The sequence below is a fragment of the Neofelis nebulosa genome, chromosome 1 (genome assembly GCF_028018385.1).
Source record: "Neofelis nebulosa isolate mNeoNeb1 chromosome 1, mNeoNeb1.pri, whole genome shotgun sequence".
NCBI lineage: Eukaryota > Metazoa > Chordata > Mammalia > Carnivora > Felidae > Neofelis > Neofelis nebulosa.
In genome coordinates this window covers 44,052,760-44,074,851 of record NC_080782.1, presented here as the reverse complement: position 1 = coordinate 44,074,851, position 22,092 = coordinate 44,052,760, and the positions used below count along the sequence as shown (strand labels likewise).

At 45.9% G+C, this 22,092-nt stretch overlaps 1 protein-coding gene across 1 annotated transcript in view; it reads left to right on the top strand.

The window, feature by feature from the left end:
* The window catches only part of CCDC69 (coiled-coil domain containing 69), a 34,196-nt gene that overhangs the window by 8,611 nt on the left and 3,493 nt on the right, over positions 1 to 22,092 (top strand). Inside the window, exons 2-8 of the mRNA XM_058720544.1 lie at positions 6,057 to 6,126; positions 8,636 to 8,742; positions 9,261 to 9,348; positions 18,909 to 18,982; positions 19,979 to 20,080; positions 20,551 to 20,670; positions 21,588 to 21,685. Coding sequence (XP_058576527.1) covers positions 6,057 to 6,126; positions 8,636 to 8,742; positions 9,261 to 9,348; positions 18,909 to 18,982; positions 19,979 to 20,080; positions 20,551 to 20,670; positions 21,588 to 21,685 — 659 coding nt within the window. The remainder of the gene's footprint in view (positions 1 to 6,056; positions 6,127 to 8,635; positions 8,743 to 9,260; positions 9,349 to 18,908; positions 18,983 to 19,978; positions 20,081 to 20,550; positions 20,671 to 21,587; positions 21,686 to 22,092) is intronic.

Genomic DNA, 22,092 nt, shown 5'->3' with positions numbered 1-22,092 from the left:
CTGCATTCAAGGCCTGCCGCGCCGACTGCCATGGTCTGACTCAGTAGTCCTGGTGCTTAAGAGGCAGGTGGTTCTGTCCTCCCCTGAGGTCTCATTCATCAGTCGATCAGATAGGAGCAGTCGAGACCACATCCGCCCCTGACTGGGGTGCTCTGGGGGCATCACAGGTGTTCAGAGAATAGGCGGTGGCCCCCCAGCACAGCCGAATGCAGGCTGGCCCTCCTCCCTTTAGGTCGGTTGTATCACCACACTGATCTATATCCCCGGGGCAGTCAGTTGTGGCTGACCCCACGCTGTATGATATGAACAAATTGAACTAAATCTTCACCGCCCCAGGTACTGGGAAAATGAAATCAAATTCCGGCATTACTTTGGCAAAATACTTCTGCCCATTTTAGAGGTAGGGAAGCTGAGGCCTGTGTGTATGGTGATCAGAGCCTCTGTGATTTGGGTGGGAACGCTAATTTCTCAACAGCCCTGAACTTTTAGGCCTTGCCTTTCCTCCCACTTCTGGAGGGGGCCCTTGGGGCCTCCACCCCCACCTCCTTCCTGCCTCTACCTCAGCCAATAGGCTTGGCCTGTGGTTGGTAAGCTTCTGAAACTGCTGGTGTGGGGCCCCACCCACGCTGAGTCCAGACACCGGAAAGGCAGCTCAGATACAGCAGGGACTGAGTCCCTCGAGGCCCCAAATCATCTATCCCCTACACTTCAGCTACTGGGATCAATCTGGTGTTTGCATAAAGGAAACGGAAGGGCCTCCAGCCTCCTTGAATCCAGGTTCTCATTAGGGCTCTGCTCCCATGCTTTGAGGCCTCTGGCAAATGCTGCCCATCCCACCACTGGGCCTCAGGTTTTCCATCTGGAAATAGGAGGTGGGGATTGGAATAAACTGTCTCCAGGGGCCCTTCCAATCCTGCCTTCTGGGTTCCAGGAAGCATTCCTCGGCCAGAATAGGTGTGATAGAACTATGTGGCCAAGGCAAGTTAGGGGACAGGAAAGGAACAGGTAACTAAAGGGTCCTTTGATTACTGAACTCTCTAAGCTAAGCAGGAATAACGAGGGCATATGTCATACCACTCCATCAGAAATACACAAAGCCTGAAGGCCCACGGAAAGCATAGAGTGATGGTACCCACAGCGAGGTTAGTGATGGTCCTAAAGTGTCTTCAGGAGGCTGAGCTATCCTCAGGGCTGCCCTTGGCTTCCACCGAAGGAGGAGTCCCAAGGTGAGGAAGAGCTGGGCGGCTTCATCCGAGCTGCTTCTGCCTTACTCACTCTTGCCTGGTGCAGCTCACAATTTGAGGGAAGTAGACTATGGAAATTCACCTGTACTACAAAGTACTACAACCCGGGGATAATACTCAACAGAGCCCTCTGATACAATGTTAATGCTGGTGGGTTTCACATCCCATCTGCACTTTATGCTTAGTGGAGGTCTTTCCTTGCTGAACATCAAGGATACTTCACAGAATTTCCGACTGTTGGAGTTGAAGGTCCTCTGTGATCTCTCAGTCCAACCTGCGAATGAAGGTTGCCTCTTCTTGCACGCTACCAGTGACGGAGAACTCACTACCACCGCCAAGCCCCAACCTCTAGTAAGGCAGCTTATCTCTGTTCCGGGGACAGTTCTGAAATTCTTCTTCATGCTGAACTGAAACTTCTCGAAACTTCTAGTCCTCAGCCACAGTCCTGCCCTCCAAGGCTGTGGGCCACACACTAGAGCTTCCACCTTAGGATAGTCCTGTGAGATTTGAAGGCAGTGGCCAGGTTTTCTTGTCTGTTCTTGAGGCGGACCAACTTGTTCTGTTAATAGCACCTCCCATACTTTGGTTTCGTGCCTCCTGCCACGTCTTGTCAGCTGCTTCTGGATGCATTCAGTTTGTCAGTTTACCCTTCAAAATGCAAGCATATTCTAGGGGTCTCACTAGACCCGATGTGAGCTCATCTGGCACTGCCCTCCCTCTCTGCCCTGACTGTGCCACATCCCGTTACAGACCAGGTTTGCTTCAGGTTGAACCCAAAGCAGGGGTCTGGTCTGCTTGAACAAGAAGATGGGCCCCACAACCATGGTTGCTGCCAAGATATAAAGGCCCTGGGGTGCCTGGGTGGCTCAGTCGGTTGGGTGTCCGACTTCGGCTCAGGTCATGATCTCGCGGTCTGTGAGTTCGAGCCCAGTGTCGGGCTCTGTGCTGACAGCTCAGAGCCTGGAGCCTGTTTCAGATTCTGTGTCTCCCTCTCTCTGACTCTCCCCCACTCATGCTGTATCTCTCTCTGTCTCAAAAATAAAAAAATGTTAAAAAATTAAAAAAAAAAACAGATATAAAGGCCCTGTTTCCAGCCTTATTAGTTGAAGGGCTGCCCTTGAGTTCAAAGGAACTGAAGAGAACACCTGTTCCAACCCTGGTGCATGACAGATAGAGACACTGAGGACCAGAGTGGGGGACTTGCCTAACGTCTCATAGTAAAGCTGAACCCCGGGTCTTCAGGTGTCTCCCCCAGTCCTGTGTTCTCCCTACGTCCTGTGCTGCCAGCTGCCCCTCGAGCTCTCTTCTCCCAAGTTTCTCTTAACTCAGGAAACCCCACTGACCTTGCTAGCCCTCCTCCAGAGCTCAATCCGAATGCCCCACCCCCAGCCCTAGGCCTCCCCGCTCTGCTTTTGGAAGGGGAAATTCTTGTGTTCCCCTCCCAGCTCCTGTCCTCTCCCACTGCAGGGTGAACTCTGCTCCGTGGCCTCTGAGGAGGAAGCTGCCAGAGTCCCTACCTGGGGATTTTCCATGCAGTAGTTGCTTATCAATTCCTACTCGGCCCTGGGCTCTGTGTCCCCAGGCTTTCGTGATTTCGGAACCACCTGCATAGATGGGCAGATGGGAGCTTCCTGGCACATGTACCACCCTTGGATACTGTGGGTCTAGAACTGGGCCTGAGGGCTGTGTTAGACAAGCACTCTAGGTGGTTCTAATATGGGAGGCCCATAGGCCACATTCCTAGAAATACTGTTCTGGGCATCATAACACACATGCTGGGACAAATCCCAAGTGGATTTCAAAAATGGTCCTGGTCCCCAAGGAGCCCCTTGGCCTAGCTGGAGAAACCTGGGTAGCCAGGTAGGTACTCACATGGGTGTCTGAACAGACACTGGAGCATAGAGCTGATAGGAACTAACTCAGCCCTGGGGAGAGACCGAGGAGAAATGTTACATGAACTCAGCCCGGAAGCCTGAGAGTGTACGTCATGCTGGGATGGTCTTGAGCAGCTTGGGATGCTCTTGGACACATGGATGTGCATATTGGGACCAGAAGTACAATAGGCCTGTTTAGTTGGGCCCAGCAAATTTGCCGATTATTTTGTAAAAATGATACTGTTCCATGTTGGCAAGGTTGCAGTGACGCTGGCCTTCTTGTGTGCTGTTAGTGGGTGAGTTCTTTTAACCTTTCTGGAGGGTAGAACCCATAGCTTTGGCTATGTAAAAAAGTCAGTATGTTCACTAAAGCATAATTCGGAAATTAAAAAATGGAAATAATTCAAATACTCATGCAGATTATGCATTAAATGATTGAATTCATCCACAAGGATGTAATGTTCGAGTCATGAAAATTAATATGTCTACAGAATATTTAATGCCATGTAGTAAATGCTCATAATATATTTGAAAAATTAAAATATCAGGAAGCATAGGTAACATTCCTTTAATGAATAAATTATTACTACTACTATAATCGGAAGAAGATGTTTACAAATATTTACTAAGGAAGGAAGGCGGACAAGGAGGTTGGTAGCCTGAGGACGGATGGTGATGAGTCTTGGATGTTATTTGACGGAGTAATCCTGGGGAGTGGTTTCGTTAGGATCTGGGGACTCATGCGCACAGTCACATCCTGCCTGTGGTCTGGAGGCTGTTCGTGGAGAAGAGTTTTTCACTTCTCTGTGGCTGTTATTTGGGAGAAGACAGTTTCTCATGAGCTTTATGATCTGACTTCAGGCCAGTCTGAGGGAGATCTCCCAAAGCATTTCAGGGTCTTTGTTCTTCAGAAAGTAATAAACTCAGGCAATGTTTGAGCTCTTAGAATATGTCAGACATTATAGGTGCATTATCCCATCTAATCCTTAAAGCAACATTAGAAATCCGAGGTTTGGAGAGGCCATACAGTCACACAGGGTTTGATTTAAGATTCGAATCCAGGTCTGGGTAATTCTAGAATCCCAGAGTTCTTAACCACGCAGCTCCAGTCTCTAAAGGGCTGAGACTTGTTTCTTTTTTCTTTTTTTTTAATGTTTATTTGATTTATTTTGAGGCAGAGAGAGCAGGGGAGAAGCAGAGGGAAAAGGGGAAAGAGGAACCCAAGCAGGCTCCGTGCTGACAGCAGAGAACCCAACACGGGGCTCAAACTTAGGAACTGTGAGTTCATGACTTGAGCCGAAGTCAGACGCTTAACTGAATGAGCCACCCAGGCACCCCAGTGCAGAGACCTGGTCCTGATGTTAATTTTGACATCAGGGCACAGTGTGATGGTGGCTTACCTCCCTGGGCTTCAGTGTCCTTACCTGTAATAGCCCTGCCTGTCAGTGCTATTGAGAGGATCTGAGGTCATAGGCTCCGAGTATGAACACCATGGGGATCGACTAAGACCTCCTTGCCTCTCCTTCACAAAGGAGGGAGCAGGGGCCCAGAAGAGGGAAGAGATTTATCCAGCTTTGTAGAGCCAGGCCTGGAATTCAGGAATTCTCAGTCCCATGAAAAACATTCCCAGACTAGTGTAACCAGTCGTGGCAACGGGGATGAGACAACCATTTATCTCCTCCTTCCTGCAGCCCAGGATAGAGAGGCTGGCTCCTGTCACTTCCCCAGATTCCTGCTTTGACAGCTTCCCTGGCTTGTTCCCTGGCCAGGCACCCCCGCTCCCCGGGGCAGGGGGAGCTGAGTCTAAACAGGGTGAAAGGAAAACCCACTTGTCAGGCATGCCCAGCCACTGAGCAGATTTGAGGCACCAGGGCCTAGGGGAGGTGCCCGGTTGGGTCCAGCTTGTCAGGGGCTCACACGGTACCAGGCTCTGTGCTGGGCACTGTGGGGCAGGGGCAGAAGGTTGTAGAAGCCTTCCCTTGACTTATCTTCCTCCCCAACCAGAAGTATGCTTCCTAGCAGCGTTTCAGTCATTCTTGATTGTCAACCCATATCAACTCTCCTATTAAAAAATACGATTTATGAAACTTGATTATCTGGGTGCCACTGACACTGCTTTGGGATATAGCCTTTGGCATCGGTTCCCTCCTTTGATCCAATCCAACCAATCCTGGCCAAAGTTGGTTAACATGCTCAGAGGTATGGCTAAGATACCTGACTCTGCCAATTATCCACTAATCTGCTTTGGCTGAGCCCTAACGTCACTCGGCCTCAACTTCCTGATCTTTAAATTGGGCACATTCATATTTCCCAGGTTCATTCTGAAGATTAGCTAAGATAATATAGATAAGACATCATAGCATCCGGTACATCCTGAGTACGGTGTCTTCCCCCCCCATCAGTCAAGGTAAGTACCCCTGCCTCCTTATAGTTGGGGAAATACCCCCCTCTGACAAAGAATAAGCATGTAAAATCATGGCTTGGACTTCTGATGCTTTGTCCCCAATATGGGGAACTTGGAAGGAAGTTGTGGTAGCCATAGGCCCTGAGAGGAAAGGGGAATTGTCTCTGAACTAGAGGTTGGGAAGTTTCAGCCATATCTGGAGTGAGGGTAATAGCAGAAGGTCTGGCCAAGTCCTGGGAGAAGAAAGAGGTGGGCAGGGAGGGCCCCGTGGATGGCAGCACAAGCCACAAGGCTCTAAGGACAGGTCAACCAGCATCGAACTCCCCAGTGAGGGTTCGCCTGGAAATGATGAGAAATTCTGCTCTGGGAACCCCTTCCCCTTTGGCTAGTGGGGGAGGCAGCCTAAGTAACTGGATACAGGGCAGGCTCTGGCATAACTGGAAGTTGTGTCTTGCCTTTGGAAGGATCTTACACCCATCCTCACACTGACCTCTACCCTCTACCCTCACGTCATTGTTGTCTCCTTTCTTCCAGAGGCGCCGCAAACCAGATCAGCTACCCAGACCACAGCCACAGGAATTAGGTCCCCTCAATGGGGACACAGGTGAGTGGCCTATATATGCCCTCCCCACCATCCATGAGGTTTCCTCCCTTATAACCAACAAAGGTGATATACCTGTTTAATTATCTCATGAGACCTTAAGTCAGTTACATTAATAGGAGTATCATGTCTAAAATGAGGGAGGTGATAGTCCTGACCTGTACTGGCCTGTTCCTGGCTATTGATGCCATACCTAGAGTGCGGAGTTTATTTCTGGAAAGTACACTTTCAGAAGAATCCAGAAAAATTGGAGGGAGTACAGTGGAAGGCAGATCAGGCTGGTGAGGAATCTAGAAGCCACGTCCTATAAGGAGCAGTTAAAGGAGCAGAGGATGTTCTACCTGGAAAGAAGATACTGCAGTAAAACACAACAGTTCTCTCCAAGTGTCTGAAGTGCCCTCATAGAGAAGAAAGATAAGCCTTGTTCAGTGTGACTCAGAGGTCAGTAGAAGGGCTTCAAGGCGGCAGAAACAGGCAGGCAGAATTCAGTTCAATCTCAAAGGATTTTTTGTGTGATTGTTGTTTTAGAACCATCAGAGCCGCCTCATAATGAAACGAGCTCTCGTCTCTGAAAGTGTCCAGTTACAGGCTGAAGACTGTCAGGGACATTATAGATGAAGTTTAAGTTCCAGATCAGCCATGGGACCAGAATTCAGAGGTTCTGTAACCTGCCTGTACGCAAGAATTACTTGGGGGAACATCAAAGATAAGGATTCTGGGGCCCCACCGCCGACCAAGTAATTAAGATTTTCTGGGAGTGGGGCTGAAGACTATTGTTGGTGACGATATCTGTCTTATAAGCTTCTCCCTGGCTGGGGCCAGGTTGTGGACCAAAGTCTGGGATGCTGAGCCAAATGGTTTGTTTGAGTCTGGGGTTCTCTGTACTTGACCACTGCCATCCCCCAGGACTCAGGGCACTGACTCACTCCCCCAGTGCTGGCTTCCTGCCTGGAGCCCCGTTCCTCACCTTTCTCCTCGTGCCCTTTGTCAACCCTGTCGATGGAGCTCTGTGATAATAATACTAACGTTAATAATAATACCCACCGCACCAGTAATGCCAGCCCCTCTAATGCTTGTCATGAGCAATAATGAATATCCAGAGAACATTCCGTAAACAATAAAGAACATTTACTGAGCTACTTCTAAATGCCTGGCACTATGCTTCCTGCTCTTTGTGCATAAGCAGGCAGGATACGGTGGTAGTTAGGAGCGTTTGCCATGGGGTCAGACGGTGTATTCACAGCTCTTCTCCCCGACTGTGAACTGGGTGATCCTAGACAAGTTGCATCACTTCTCTGTCTCTCAGTTTCCTCGTCTGTGAAATGGGGAGAGTGACAGTACCCACCACGTTGGGTTGTTGCGGGGACTAGGCGAGTAGTACCCATGAGGCACTTGGAACGGGACTGGCACGTTCCCGGGCGTGATATGCTCTCCGTATTCCTTACCTTGCTACTATTATTGCTGTTGCCATTGTTTCCTGATTTAATTATCTCAACAGCCCTGTGACGTGGGTATTATTATTATCCTGATTTCACATATTGGGTAACTGAGGCACAGAGAGGATGGGTCATGCCCTAGGTCACACCCAGAGCCTACTGGACTCAGCTGCGTGGGCAGGGCGGGTTTTGGAGTTTCCCTAAGCAAGAGCGAAGCTTCCTGTTGGTGCCTCCTTCCCACTCACAGCAGCCCCTCTGCCTCCAGCTGGGGGTGGGGCCTGCTAAAGGTCATGGGTCACACACTCAGACACCTTCAGGCCCCAGCAGGTAAAGCAGATGATGAGGCAGCCTCAGGAGAGAGAGGCAAGGCCTGGGGTAAATGGCAGAGCCACACCCTGGACAAAGCAGGAGACAGGCCGGCCTCAGCTTCATGCACTGCCAGTTCTCCTGCTCCTTGAAAACAAGTTGGACAGACATCTGTACATGAAGTAAAAGCTGCCCAGTTAGTAAACCTCAGCAACTAATTTTTTAAAAATGTTTATTTCCTTATTTATTTTGAGAGAGAGGACAGAGACAGCGTGAGCGGGGAAGGGGCAGAGAGAGAGAGAGAGGGAGAGAGAGAGAATCCCAAGCAGGCTCCGCATGGTCAGCACAGAGCTTGATGCAGGGGTTCGAGCACACGAACCACGAGATCATGACCTGAGCCAAAATCATGAGTCTGACGCTTACCCGACTAAGCCGCCCAGGCACCCTGCAACTAATTATTTTTTAAATTTAGATATTAGCTAGAGCAAATTGCACCTTTACGGGCTGAGTCTGTCCTGCAAGTTACCAGCTCTGCTGTAGATCCTAGAAGACAACAAAATGAGCCCACTGGCTCCTGCACTAAGGAGGGTCTCCCAAGCCAGAGAGATGTGCGGGTTTGGGGGGGCCTCTGGAGGTTGATCTCCCAACTGAAACTGTTCTTGAGGTGGACACTGGAGTTATCATCCCTTAGCCCTGGCCTCCCACATCCTCTCTGCCGGACCCAGGCTTCTCCTCTGCTCTGTGTGCATTTTTTGCTTCCTCACTCACAGCCACAACTGTCCAGCTGTGCGCATCTGAGGAGGCTGAGCGGTGCCAGAAGGATATAACCAGAATTCTCCAGCAACACGAAGAGGACAGGAAGAAATGGGCACAACAGGTAAGTCCAGGTGACACAACCCCACCTGTGTTGAGCAGGAAAACCTCCTGCTCAGCTAACCTCGCTAAGTCCCAGAGTGAGGACCAACTTTTGATTTTGTTGTTGTAAGTATCTCTTACTCCATTACCAAGAAGGGAGTCCTTTATCTTTTGAATAAATATTTGTAACTGCTTGCATGTTATGTACATTATATGCAGTGAAAGGTCAGGAAACACTCTGATGCAGTAGAAAGACTTCCTGCCTGGAGCGGGCATCAGGGTTGGAAGACCCCTACTTGCCTTCCACCTAGATGGTTCTCTAAGAGCCCCCTTCTAAGCCCTAAAGAAGCAAAGTCAGCCACATCTGCTGTGTCTTGGAGGCCTTGTGCCCTCTCTGAACTCAGATTGTCCCCATCACGTAGACGACAGGGTGGGACTCTGATCACCAGCCTCTGCAAAGCTCCAGGGTTCCCGGAGTGGATAAGCGAGGCTGCGCTGAACCTGCTCAATCTCACGCTGCTTACCACTTTCTGTCCCTAGGTAGAGAAGGAGAGGGAGCTGGAGCTTCGAGAGAAACTAGATGAACAGCAAAGAGCCCTGGAGGCAGAGCATGAGGAGGCACTGCAAGGTAAGGATGGAAATGCTTCACTAGCATAGATGTAGAAGGGTCCTTCTTGCGCCCTCACCTCACCGAGTTCACAGGTGGTCTCCCACTGCCTCCTCCCTCCTGCCTCTAGCCCCTCCCCCCGCCTGTAGCCCCTCCCTCCTGCCTATGGCCCCTCCCTCCTGCTATGGCCCCTCCCTCCTGCTATGGCCCCTCCCTTCTCTCACTGGCCCCTCCTCCTGCCTCTGGTCCTTTTCTCCTACCTCTGGCTGTCCCCTCCTGCCTCTGGTCCACAAGCAGTTGGCTGCCTCCGCACTGGAGTCTTCAGTATCCTTGGACTTGTCCTTTCAGGAAAGGCTTTAAAACTCTGACACCATGCTTTGTTTAACCTTAGTTGAGACGTTTTTTCCCTTAAAATTTTAAAAGCAATTCATGTTCCTTAAAGGAAATTTGAAAAATCTAGACAAATAGGAGAATTTTTAAATATCCATATTCCTTCCCTACAATGATGACAGCTCTTAAATTTTATGGTTAGGTTATTTATATGGTTAGTTATTTTTTTCAAATAGCTTTCTTTCCTTTTATATGTGATGTAACAATGATAGAAAATTTAGAATCTATGGACTAAACAATACGATCTTATAGCATAGTGGTTAAGATCTCAGGCTCTGCAGCCACAGTCCCTGGGTTTGAATCCCTGCTTCCCCTCTTACTGGCTGTGCAACCTTGAAGAATTTAGTTAATCTCATTCCTAGGGTGTTTATGAGAATTAAATGATTTGTTAGACAGATAGATGGATTGGTAAAATTTAGAACAGTGCCTGATATTTCATAAGATACTTAGCAAATAATAATTAGTACTTATTTTATTATTGCAAAAATTAAAATTGTGTACAATTCTACCCAGAACCAGTCACTAGTCACTGTTACCCCTTTAATATAGATCCTTTTCACTCTGTGTGTGTGTGTGTGTGTGTGTGTGTTTGTATACACCTGGGATATTCTTCTATACACACACATATACATTGGGGGGAGGAGATAAATTGATTTTTCTGTTTGAATGGTATTAACATCTTGTCATTAAACTTCTGTAATATAAGTTTTAGCAACTGCACAGCATTCCAATGCGTACCCTTATTCATTTACTGAGCCCCATTGGTTAGGCATTTAGGTAATTTCAAACTTTTGCCACTGTTTATAATAGCAATGATACTTACACAGTGAACTCTGTTTTGTAAAATCTTTGCCACATTCATGATTTTATCTTTCAAAAAACATTCTGGTAGAGTTGGTGTGGCAAAGTATATATCTATATCTATATCTGTATCTGTATCTATATCTGTATCTATACGCACACCCATATATATATATATATATATATAACCCATATATATATATGTGTATATATATATATATATACATATATATATATATATATATATATATATATATATATATATATGGGTAAAATACATACAAGACTTACCATTAGTGACACTTAGTACCTTCACAGTGCCCAGCAACCATCACCCCATCCCGTTCCATCCCGTTACCCTAAAGGTAAATCTCATACCCACCAAGCAGTCACTCCCTGCACCTCCCCAACCTCCTAGACCCTGATCCACTCACTGGCAGCCACTGATCCACTCTCCGGTCATGGGTTTTGTCCATTCTGGATGCTCAATAAATGGAATCATACCATCTGTGACCCCCATGTCTGGCTTTCTTCACCCAGCATAATGTCTCCGGGTGCATCCATGGTGCACATTACATTTGCACTACAGTTCTTTTTTCCCCTCCCATTTTAAAAGCTACTCCCTTCCTTTTTATGGCTGAATAATATTCTATTATCATTGGCCTGGACACACCACATTTTGTTATCCATTCATTGGTTGGACACCCTTTGGCCGCTGTGCATTGTGCCACTAGCAGACGCACCTGCTTGTACACCTGCTTTCAGTTTCCCTGGGTGTACATCTGTCCAGAAGTAGAATTGCTGGGTCATACGCACATCTATGCTTAACTTTTTGAGAAACCGCCAACCTGTTTTCCACAGCAGCTGCACCACTTTGCATTCCCACCAGCAGTGCCCGAGGGTTCCAATTGCACCACACCCTCGCCAACACTTGCTATTTTCCATTGTTGTTGCTGTTGTTATTATTGCTGTCCTAGTGAGGCATGGAGTGGTATCTCATTGCGGTTTTGATTTGCATTTCCCTAATGCCTAGTTTTGCTGAGCATCTTTACATGTGCTTTTTGAACACTTGTGTATCTTCTTTGGCGAAGGTTGCGTGTATTTTTGATGCTATTGAAACAGACCTAGAAAATGCTATACTGGTGTTTCTTTTATTCATCAGTATTTGCATGATCTTTCCCCAGAACTCTCTTTTAAAATACAGTTAGGGGGCGCCTGGGTGGCACAGTCGGTTAAGCCTCTGAGTTGACCTCGGCTGAGGTCATGGTCTCACCATTTGTGACTTCAAGCCCTGCATCAGGCTATGCACTGATATTGGGGTGCCTGGGTGGCTCAGTCAGTTAAGCGTCCGACTTCGGCTCAGGTCATGATCTCACAGTTTGTGGGTTTGAGCTCCACATTGGGCTCTGTGCTGACAGCTCAGAGCCTTGAGCCTGCTTTGGATTCTGTGTCTCTGTCTTTCTCTGCCCCTGCTCTGCTCATGCTCTCTGTCTCAAAAATAAATAAAACATTAAAAATTTTTAATTAAAAAATACAGTTAGGATTATTTTGTATGTAAAATGTTAAGATCCTGTTCTTTCCATTTGACATTGTTTCCAACATGTTTCCAAATAATCATGCTGCTTCTAAACGTTTATAAAGGTTAGACCACTGCATACATGGTTTTCCTTATTTCCCATGAGTCTAGACATCTAGATTTTAACTACTGTAAGTAACACTGCACCGAAAGTCTTTTGCATAAATCTGTGCAGACATTTCATGATATGTCCTTAGAGTCCCAGAAATGGAATAACTAGAACAGAGGTCTGAACACTTTTAAGACTCTTGAAACATATTGCAACATTAGCACAAAATGTTTTGAAATGAAATTGAAGCCCTCACCCTGGGAATTTGAAGAGTTATATTTTAATTCTAATGTGCTGTGTGATACTGGGCCTGTCACTCAACTTCAGTTCAGTTTCTACATCTAGAATCTACCTTGAATCTCAATTAATTTTCCGTATCTCTACAGTGTACCTTCCCCACCTCATGATGCTATTGTGGGAAAGCAGCTTTGCTGTCTGTGCATTGCTTTGATACTATTTTTTAGCATAATAGATAGGTTGATAAGAAAATGTTACTGTTGTAAAAACCCCAGAGGAGAAGGGACTGCCTATCTTGAATTCTTCCCATCAGTCAGAATTCTTTCTTAGTTATTTCTAAATCACTTGGCTTATATAAGGTGGTACATACATGTGTATTAAATGAATGAACAAAAGCATAGTGGGAGGGAAAATACAGGATTCTATTTGTTTGGGGTGTGGTATACAGATAACTGGGAGAAACAAGTGGTGTTTTTTGTTTTTTAATAATCTGTGTATTTCTTGAAGTTTTCTTTATTTTATTTTTTATTTATTTTTAATGTTTTTATTATTTGTTTTTGAGAAAGAGAGCAAGACAGAGTGTGAGCAGGGGAGGGGCAGAGAGAGGGAGACACAGAATCTGAAGCAGGCTCCAAGCTCTGAGCTGTCAGCACAGAGTCCAATGCGGGACTTGAACTCATGAACTGTGAGATCATGACCTGAGCCGAAGTTGGATGCTTAACCGACTGAGCCACCCAGGTGCCCCTGTTTTGTTTTGTTTTGTTTTGTTTTGTTTTGTTTCATTTTCTTAACAATGTATGTTACAAAGCAAAGCTGTTAATTTTGATGAATTCCAATTTTTTTTTCTTGTATTGATTATGCTTTTGGTGTTGTATCCTAAAAATTCTATGCCAAACCCCAGGTAACAAAGATCTTCTATGTTGTCTTCCAAAATTTGTATGGTTTTAAATTTTACATTTAGATCTATGACCCCTATAATGGTGTGATTTTTCTTCTTTGGACTGTTAATATGGTGGATTACATTGATTTGAGTTTCTTTCTTTTCTTTCTTTCCTTCTTTCTTTCTTTCTTTCTTTCTTTCTCTCTCTCTCTCTCTCTCTCTCTCTCTCTCTCTCTCTCTTTCTTTCTCTCTCTCTCTCTCTCTCTCTCTCTCTCTTCCTTCCTTCCTTCCTTCCTTCCTTCCTTCCTTCCTTCAAGAGTGCACACACATGTGAGTGGGGGGAGGGGCAGAGAGAGAGAGAGAGAGAGAGAGAGAGAGAGAGAGAATCTCAATCTCACAACTGTGAGCCGAAATCAGGAGTCAGACACTTTAACCAGCTGAGCCACCCAGGTGCCCCTGATTTGAGTTTCAAATATTGAACTAGCCTTGCCTTCCTGGCATAAGCCCTACTTGGTCATGCTGCTATTATTACTCTTTTTTATATGTTGCTGAATTTGATTTGCTAATATTTTACTGAAGATATTTGTGTCTGTGTACATGAGGGCAATTGTTCTGTACCATCTGCCCAGTTGAAGTTTTAAAGTATGACTTGCCTCATAGAATGAGTTGAGATATGTCCCATTTTCTTCCATTTATGGAAGAAATTATATAGAATTGGTATTATATCATTTTTAAATGTTCAGTAGAATTTGTGAATGAAATCATCTGTTCTCACACATTTGTTATCCAGAAAGTATTTAAGTACAAATTAAAATTCTTTAGCAGTAATAGGAATGCCCAGGTTATGCATTTTACCTTGGGTGAATTTTGGTAGTTTGTAGTTTTTTCGGGAATTGGTACATTTCATTTAAGTTGTCGAGTTTATATGCCTGGAATTGCTCGTAGTGGTCTCTTACTATTATTTTAAATATCTTCTGTGTCTTTGGTGGTATTCCCTCTTAATTTCTTGATATTGGTAGTTGTGTATTCTCTTTTTTCTTTGTCAGTCTTGCTTAAGGTTTATCAATTTTATTAATCCTTTCCAGAAACCAGCTTTTGGGTTCATTGATTTCTTCCCCCTATTTTCAATTTCATTGATTTCTGTTTATTTCCTTCCTTCTCCTTTTTTTTTTTTTTTTTGCTTTATACTTAGCTCTTCTTTTTATGGTGTCTTAAACTAAAATCTTAGATTGTTGATTTGAGATCTTTCTCCTTTTCTAACATAAGGCTTTAGTGCTATAAATCACCCCCCACCCCAAGCACTGAATTATCTGCATCCCACAGATTGATGTTTTGTGTTTTTATTTTTGTTCAATTCAAAATATCTTCTGGTTTTCCTTGAGACTTCCTCTTTGGCTCATCAAACACTCATAAGTGTTTAGAGATTTATAGTTCTCTTTCTGTGACTGATTTCCAGTTTGTTTTCATTATGGTCAGAGAACATGGTTTGTATTTTGCTCATTTGATAATTTGTTAAGGTTTGTTTTATGACTCGATATGGTCTATCTTGTGAATGTTTCATGTGCACTTGAATAAATGTGTATTCTGCTGCTGTCAGGTTGTAGTTTATAAATTAATGAAATCAGTGTGTTGACAGTGTTCAGTTCTTCTATATTGTTACTGATTTTATGCTGCTTTTTTCTAATGAATACTGAAGAGCATAGAAGTCTCCAACTATAATTGTGTCTTTGTTGCTCATTTCAGTTCTGTTAGTTTTTGCTTCATATATTTCAAAGCTCCTTTGTTATGTATATAAACAGTTAGGATTACTATGCCTTCCTGGAGAATTGACCTCTTTATCATTATGTAATGACCTTCCTCATCCCTGTGATATTCTTTATTCTTACGTGCACTTCATCTGAAATGAATACAGCCACCACAGCTTTCCTTTGATTAATATTGCTTTTTCTACCTTTTTACTTTTAATCTACCTATGACATATATTTAAAGTGGGTTTCTTTTAAATAGCACATAGTTGGGGGTATTTTTTTTTAAGATCCATTCTGACAATCCCTATCTTTTATTTAGGATGTTTAGATTATTTAGTTTAGTGTTGTTATTGATATGGTTGGATTTAGGTTGTCATTTTTGTATTTGTTTTCTGGTTGTTCTGTTTTTATCCTCTACTTTCCTTTCCCTGCTTTATTTTGGACTATTCAAATGTTTTTAGTATTCCACTTTAACTTGTCTATGGTCTTTTAATTATATCTCCTGTATAGTTCTCTTTTTTTAATTCTTTGCTCTAAGAATTACAAAATACTTGAGACAACTTAGAATTAATATTTTAAAATTTTTTTAATTTTTATTTATTTTTGAGAGATAGAGAGACAGAGCACAGGCAGGGGAAGGGCAGAGAGAGGGAGACAGAATCCAAAGCAGGCTCTAGGCTCTGAGCTGTCAGCACAGAGCCGGATGCAGGGCTTGAACCCACGAACCATGAGACCATGACTTGAGCAGAAGTCAAACGCTTAATCGACTGAGCCACCCAGGTGCCCCCAGAATTAATATTTTGCCATGTCGAGTGGAATGCAGAATGTTTACTATTGCGTAAGTCCCAATCCTCTCTCTTTTTTGTTGTGTTTGTCTTAGGTATTACATCTGCATACACTGAATGCCCCATCAGATAATGTTACACTGTTTACATTGATTTACCACCAATAGTAGTTTAAAGAGCACAAGGAAGAAGAGGAAGAAGAATATTACCCAGGTGTTTACCAGTCTGGTTGCTCTTCCTATAGTCCTGAAGTTTCAAGTTTTCCTCTGGTATCATTTGCTTTCTGTCTGAAGCATTTCCTTAAGCAATTCTTTTAGAAGGTCTGCAGGTGAGGAATTATTTTAGTATTTTTTCATCTGAGAATGTCTTTATTTCACCTTCTTTCCTGAGGATATTTTCACTGGCTATCAGATTCTTGATTCACCGTTCTTTTATTTCAGCCATTTTTATTTCTTATTTACGTTCTTACTTTTTCTCCTCTCCAAGGTTTCTGATAAGAAATCCACAGTCATTCTCCCTGTTGTTTTCTCTAAGTAATGCACTGTTTTTCTCTGCTTCTGTTCCAGATTTTTTCTTGGTTATTAGTTTTCAAAAATGATGTGCCTGGGTGTGGATTACTTTCAGTTTGCTTTCTTTGGGGCCCAGGGAGTGTCTTCGATCTGTAGGTTTACATTTTGCCACATGTGGGAAGCACTCAAACCATCCTTTCTTCAAACACAGTTTGTGTACTATGCTCTCTCTCTTCTCTTTCTGAGACTCTGATGCACGAATGTTAGACATTTCCGGATTGTGTTATGGGTCCCTGAGGCTTTGTTCATTGTTTTCCAATCATTTTATCTCTCTGTTGTTCAGACTAGATAATCTCTATTGATCTATATTCAAGTTCACTGGCTTTTACCTATGTCATCTCTGTTCTGCTACTGAGCCCACCCAGGAAATTTTTAAATTTCACTTATCACATTTTTTAGTTCTAAAATTTCCTTTTGGTTCTTTTTAATAGCTTCTATGTGTTTGCTCAGGCTTTCTATCTTTCCATGCTTTTCAAGAGTATTCACCCTCACTTCATGAAGCATTTTTTTATATTAAAAAAATTTTTTTAATGTTTATTTATTTTTGAGAGTGAGAGAGAGACAGAGTGTGAGAGGGGGAGGGGCAGAGATAGAGGGAGACACAGAATCCAAAGCAGGCTCCGGGCTCTGAGCTGTCAGCACAGAGCCTGACACGGAGCTTGAACTCACGGACCGTGAGATCATACCTGAGCTGAAGACGGACGACCAACCGACTGAGCCACCCAGGCGCCCAGATCATGAAGCATTTTTGTATCGGGTGCCTTAAAGTCTCTGTTAATAATTCCAACATCTGTAGCATCACAGTGTTGACATCTGCTGAATATCTTTCCTCAGCCAAGTTAAGATTTTCCTGCTTTTGCTGTTTGGATTCGTATGCTGAGTAATTTTGTATTATATTCTGAAATGATGTGAATACATACGATTCTGAGTCTTGTTTCAGACTATTGGTTCTGTGGTACTTTGAATTCTGGTCTTCTTGCCCCCTCTGCCTGCTACCATTTACCTTTCACAGTCTGCAAATAACTACTCTATTCAGTCTGTCTAGGTTTCATAGCTACATTCAGTGGGACAAACTATATGGAGTTTACATTTTCCATCTTACCTGGAATCAGAACCCGTCTTTTTTTTTTTAAGGTTTTTTTTTTTTTAATTTTTTATTTATTTTTGAGACAGAGAGTGACAGAGCATGAATGGGGGAGGGACAGAGAGAGAGGGAGACACAGAATCGGAAGCAGGCTCCAGGCTCTGAGCCATCAGCACAGAGCCCAACGCGGGGCTCAAACTCACGGACCGCGAGATCGTGACCTGAGCCAAAGTCGGACGCTTAACCGACTGAGCCACCCAGGCGCCCCCAGAACCCGTCTTAATAGGCAAATTAACAAATTAGGCCCGTGATTTGGAAAAAGTTAGCCTGTAGGTTTCAAACAGCTGATCTTTTCCATTTTGACAGCTCTGACACATTTATGTCACTGAACACTGTTTTTGTGTGTGTGTCACTGCCCACTGTGACGCAGGCCCATGTATACCTGGGCCTTTGGTCGTATGAAGCTCTTTTTTCCCTGTCCTCTCTGTCCTATTTCCCATCCCGCCCACTGGTTGGTCACTTCTCAGTTGTCTTCTTTCAGCGGAGACAAGGGTAGAATTTTCCATAAGGAGCTCTACAAAGGAGGAGGGATAATAAATACAACTATACTGGGGCACCTGGGTGGCTTAGCCTGACCAAGTCCAACTCTTGAGACCAGCTCAGGTCACAATCTCGTGAACCATGAGGTCACGCTCTGCACCGGACCTCCTGCTGACCACACCGGGCCTGCTTGGGGTTCTCTCTCCTCTCTTTCTCTGCTCCTCACATGACTGCTCACACACGCATGCCACTAAATAAATAAATAAATAAATAAATAAATAAATAAATAAATAAAACTATATTGATTTGGGGGAATCAATCAAGGGAAAGCCCTTGAGTGTCCCTTTTCTCATGCCATCCTTCGGCCATCCCTTAGTGACAACTCACTTCACAGTTGAGGCAATGGGACTTTTAGGTATTCGAGGTGATCTTCGCAAGGTTTCTCAGTTGTGAAGAAGCAGAATCAGGACAAGGTAGATTTCCCGGCCCCGGACGAAAGGTACTGACTGCAGTTTTGTGCCAGTGGTTTGATGAGTGATGATTTAACGGTTTCAAAGTTTGGGTAACCCAGCTTGTAAAACATTGGCTCTGTGCACGGTCCATGGCATGGTGAACAAAATGAACAAGGTTGCTGCAGGATCTTTGGGGTCTTGGCCTCAGTGAGGCATGGGTGGCCCCACAATCTGGTAGGGTTCACAATTCCTCCGAGGATATAATTTGTTTCCATTTCTATGAGCTTTTGTTAAATATCTCCTATATTTCTGGCACAGCTGCAAGCCCAGCAAACAAAGATTGAATAAGACTGTCCCCAGACCCCCGGCCCCTGGGGGGCCCTGCTAATCACGTGGGTTCTCCCACCCTCATGGCGCCTGCCAGAAAGCTATAGGGTATCTGAGCTCACAAAGGTCTCCTTTCCCTGCAGTCCTCCGGGCCTCACACGAGCAGGAGAAGGAAGCCCTCACCCACTCCTTCCAGGAGGCCAAGGCAACCTTGCAGGTGAGAAGAGCTGGGCCATGGCAGACTCTGCCAGGGGAGGGAAGGGCCTGCGGGAAAACAGCACGGCCTCCACTTAAGGTGTGAGGGACAGGGACGAGTGTCTTCCGTGTATCCAGCCCCTCCACATGGCGACTGGGCTCTCAGCTCAAGAGGACTCGCTCTGAGATTAGGGTTGGCCTGTTTTTCTAAGGACTATTGGAGGATCTTAGAGACCTCACGGACCGGGCACCACAGTGTGACTGGGCTGGCAGGCGGAAGCGCGAAGGAAGGTGTCTGAGCCAATTTGTCAGGTCAGGCACTTCCCAGAGGGATGAAATCTTAGCTGGAACCTGAAGGATGGGTTGGAATTCTTCAAATGAAGAAGGGTAAACAAGGATGCCCTAGGCGGAAAACAAAACAAAACAAAACAAAACTGTGCTTAAAGACTTGGAGAGGAGAGGGAAATATGGAGTACGTGTAGAACTGAAAGAAGTCCAAGATGCCTGGGGTGAAGGGTATGAGTGGGAGGGAGCTGAGGTTGGACAGGAGGCGAGGGCCAAACTGTGGGGCCTGGGGGCCATATCGAAGCCCTGCTCTATCCTGAAGGTAATGGGCAAGGTTGGGGAGCAGGAAACTCCTGACAAAGGAGAGTAGGAGGCAGGAATGTACCCAGCGGCAGAAGGACTGGTGTGATGCCTGGCCGCAGGAGCAGCAAGAGGGAAGACTGGGAAAGTGCAGAGCCTGGTAGGTTGGGCTTTGAATGCCAAGCTAGCACCAGCCTCAAACACGGGGACATTGTCCCCAAGGGCATGGGGAGCCATTAAGGCTCTATGATGAGAGATAGGGCTGGCGTGTTTCAGGCAATGGTTGAAGCAAACCAAGCCTGCATTGTTGGGTAGGACAGAGTGAAGATAGATGGAAGAATCCTAAACTGACCCCTTTCCGGGAAGCACAGAAGTCCACCTTCAGCCTTTATGAACCAGGCTTTGACCATCTCCCTCCCGCTCCCTTCTCCAGGAGACCATTGATGGACTGTCCTCACAGCTGGAGGTCTTCCAGGCCAAGATGAAGAGGGTAGAAGAGTCCATTCTGAGCCGAGACTATAAGAAGCACATCCAGGTGGGTGGCAGAGAATACTTTTCCTTCTTGAATCTCCAGGGAGGTCAGGGTCTGGGCAGCAGGAAAGGCCAGGCCTTCCTCAAGGCCAGGGCTCAGACCTGAGCTTGGAAGAAACAGGGTCCTCATGTCACTGCGGGGAAAGAAAGACTTAGAGCACAGGGGGGATGGTAAAATGCTCAGGTTCTGGATTCAGGAGGAACGAGGTGCAAAGAGCTGACCTACCACTTAGCGTGAGTGACTTACCCGATCGGCGCTGCGGTTCCTCAGCTGGGGTGGTAGTGGGGCCTGCCTCGAAGGGCGTCATTAGGCTAGAATGAGATCACGCGTAGTAAGCACTTACCGTGAGCCAAGAGAAGGAGGCGGCATGTGAGAGGCAAACAGTGATTTGGAGGCACAATGGGGAAGAGGCAGGTAGCCCCTGCCCCTCTCTCCCTGCTGGTCTGGTGAGATCACTTCGTGTCCCCATCTAGGATTACGGAAGCCCCAACCAGTTCTGGGAGCAGGAACTGGAGAGCTTACACTTTGTCATCGAGATGAAGAACGAGCGTATCCGTGAGCTGGACAAGCGGCTGATCCTCATGGAAACAGTGGTGTGTGACTGGAAGGGGGGGTGCGGGCTGGGAAGATACACCTTGGGCTTCTGTTTTCCGGGCATTTCCTCTGTAAAGTGTGTGGAGGGAAGGCAGTTTGAGGAGGCCCCAGCTTGGTCCACCCCAGCTTTGACCTGCCTTCCATGCTGGCCCTGGGGACGGCTGTGGCCTGTCTGTGGCCAATCCGGGTCAAGCAGTGGCTCCTTCTCATAGGGCCTCCGTGCTTTTCTTGACTATTCATGTTTCTCTAGCTTGGGTGACACCAGGGCAGGTAATCTGGCTAATCAGGAGGGGCTGGCAGATGTCCTCTGTCAGGCAGGGGCCGGGGAAGAAGCCGAGGCTGAAAAATCAGATCGACGTAGGAGGCCAGAGTGAGCGAGGACAGGCCTGGGGAGTGGTGGGCATTGGGCACACAGATGGCTTTGTCTCCAGGAGAAGGGAGGCCTTGGGAACCCGGGGCTGAGTCCAAACAGAGATGATGTTGCTCTGGAAGGAGTCTCCCCACCCGCGTGTACCACACAGCCTACATTCTAATCAGGCCCGTCTCAGAGAGTCCCTGGGAATTCTGTTCAGCCACGCTTGTGGAATAGTATAACAGACACACGTAATTTTATTTATATAGATTATATCCTTCTGACTTTGGGAGAACCAAAAATATCCATTCTCTTATGAACTGATGGAAATGTTACGTGGGAGTGGCTGTGTTCTTCTCCTACATCTCATGTGGCAAAATCGAAAGTTGGCAACCCTGTGTCCCTCCTTAGTTACATACATTTTTTTAAGTAATCTCATTGCCTCACGAAATGTAACATCTAGTCCAGAATGAGTCGGTGTTTTCAGTGACCACAGGGAGGTGACGAAACACACTGTGCCATGTGAGTCGGGTGGCTTTCTGAGCTCCTTCTGATGTGTTGCAGAAAGAAAAAAATCTGATGTTGGAGGAAAAAATCACCACTCTGCAGCAGGAGAATGAGGAGCTCCATGTCCGGGGCCGCAACCAGATGGTTATGTCAAGGTAGCTGCCTCCCTGCCTCCTCTCCTCCCACCCCCACCCTTTTGGCCAAAATCTCTACTTAGGAGGGTCTCTGAGAAGCCTGGGGAATGCATTGGCAGGTAGGCCCAGGCCTTTCTGGGGAATGTCAAGAAAATGGGAGTCAAGAATCCCAAGGGACCCAGCTCTGCCTAGAAACCTGTCTCAGTGCCCTGACTGGTATCTGTCCCCATCCTGGCTGAGCAGGCTCCACGGCAAACCCCAATACAGGAAGAGGGGACAGGAAATTTCTAGCTGAGGTGACCTAATGAATGAATGAATGTACATGAATGAATGAATGAACTCGTTCGAAAGGCTTAGTAAATGAGAGCCTGCCTCATGGGTCAGACATAATTCGTTGAATACTTTACATATGGTCTCACCTAATCGTC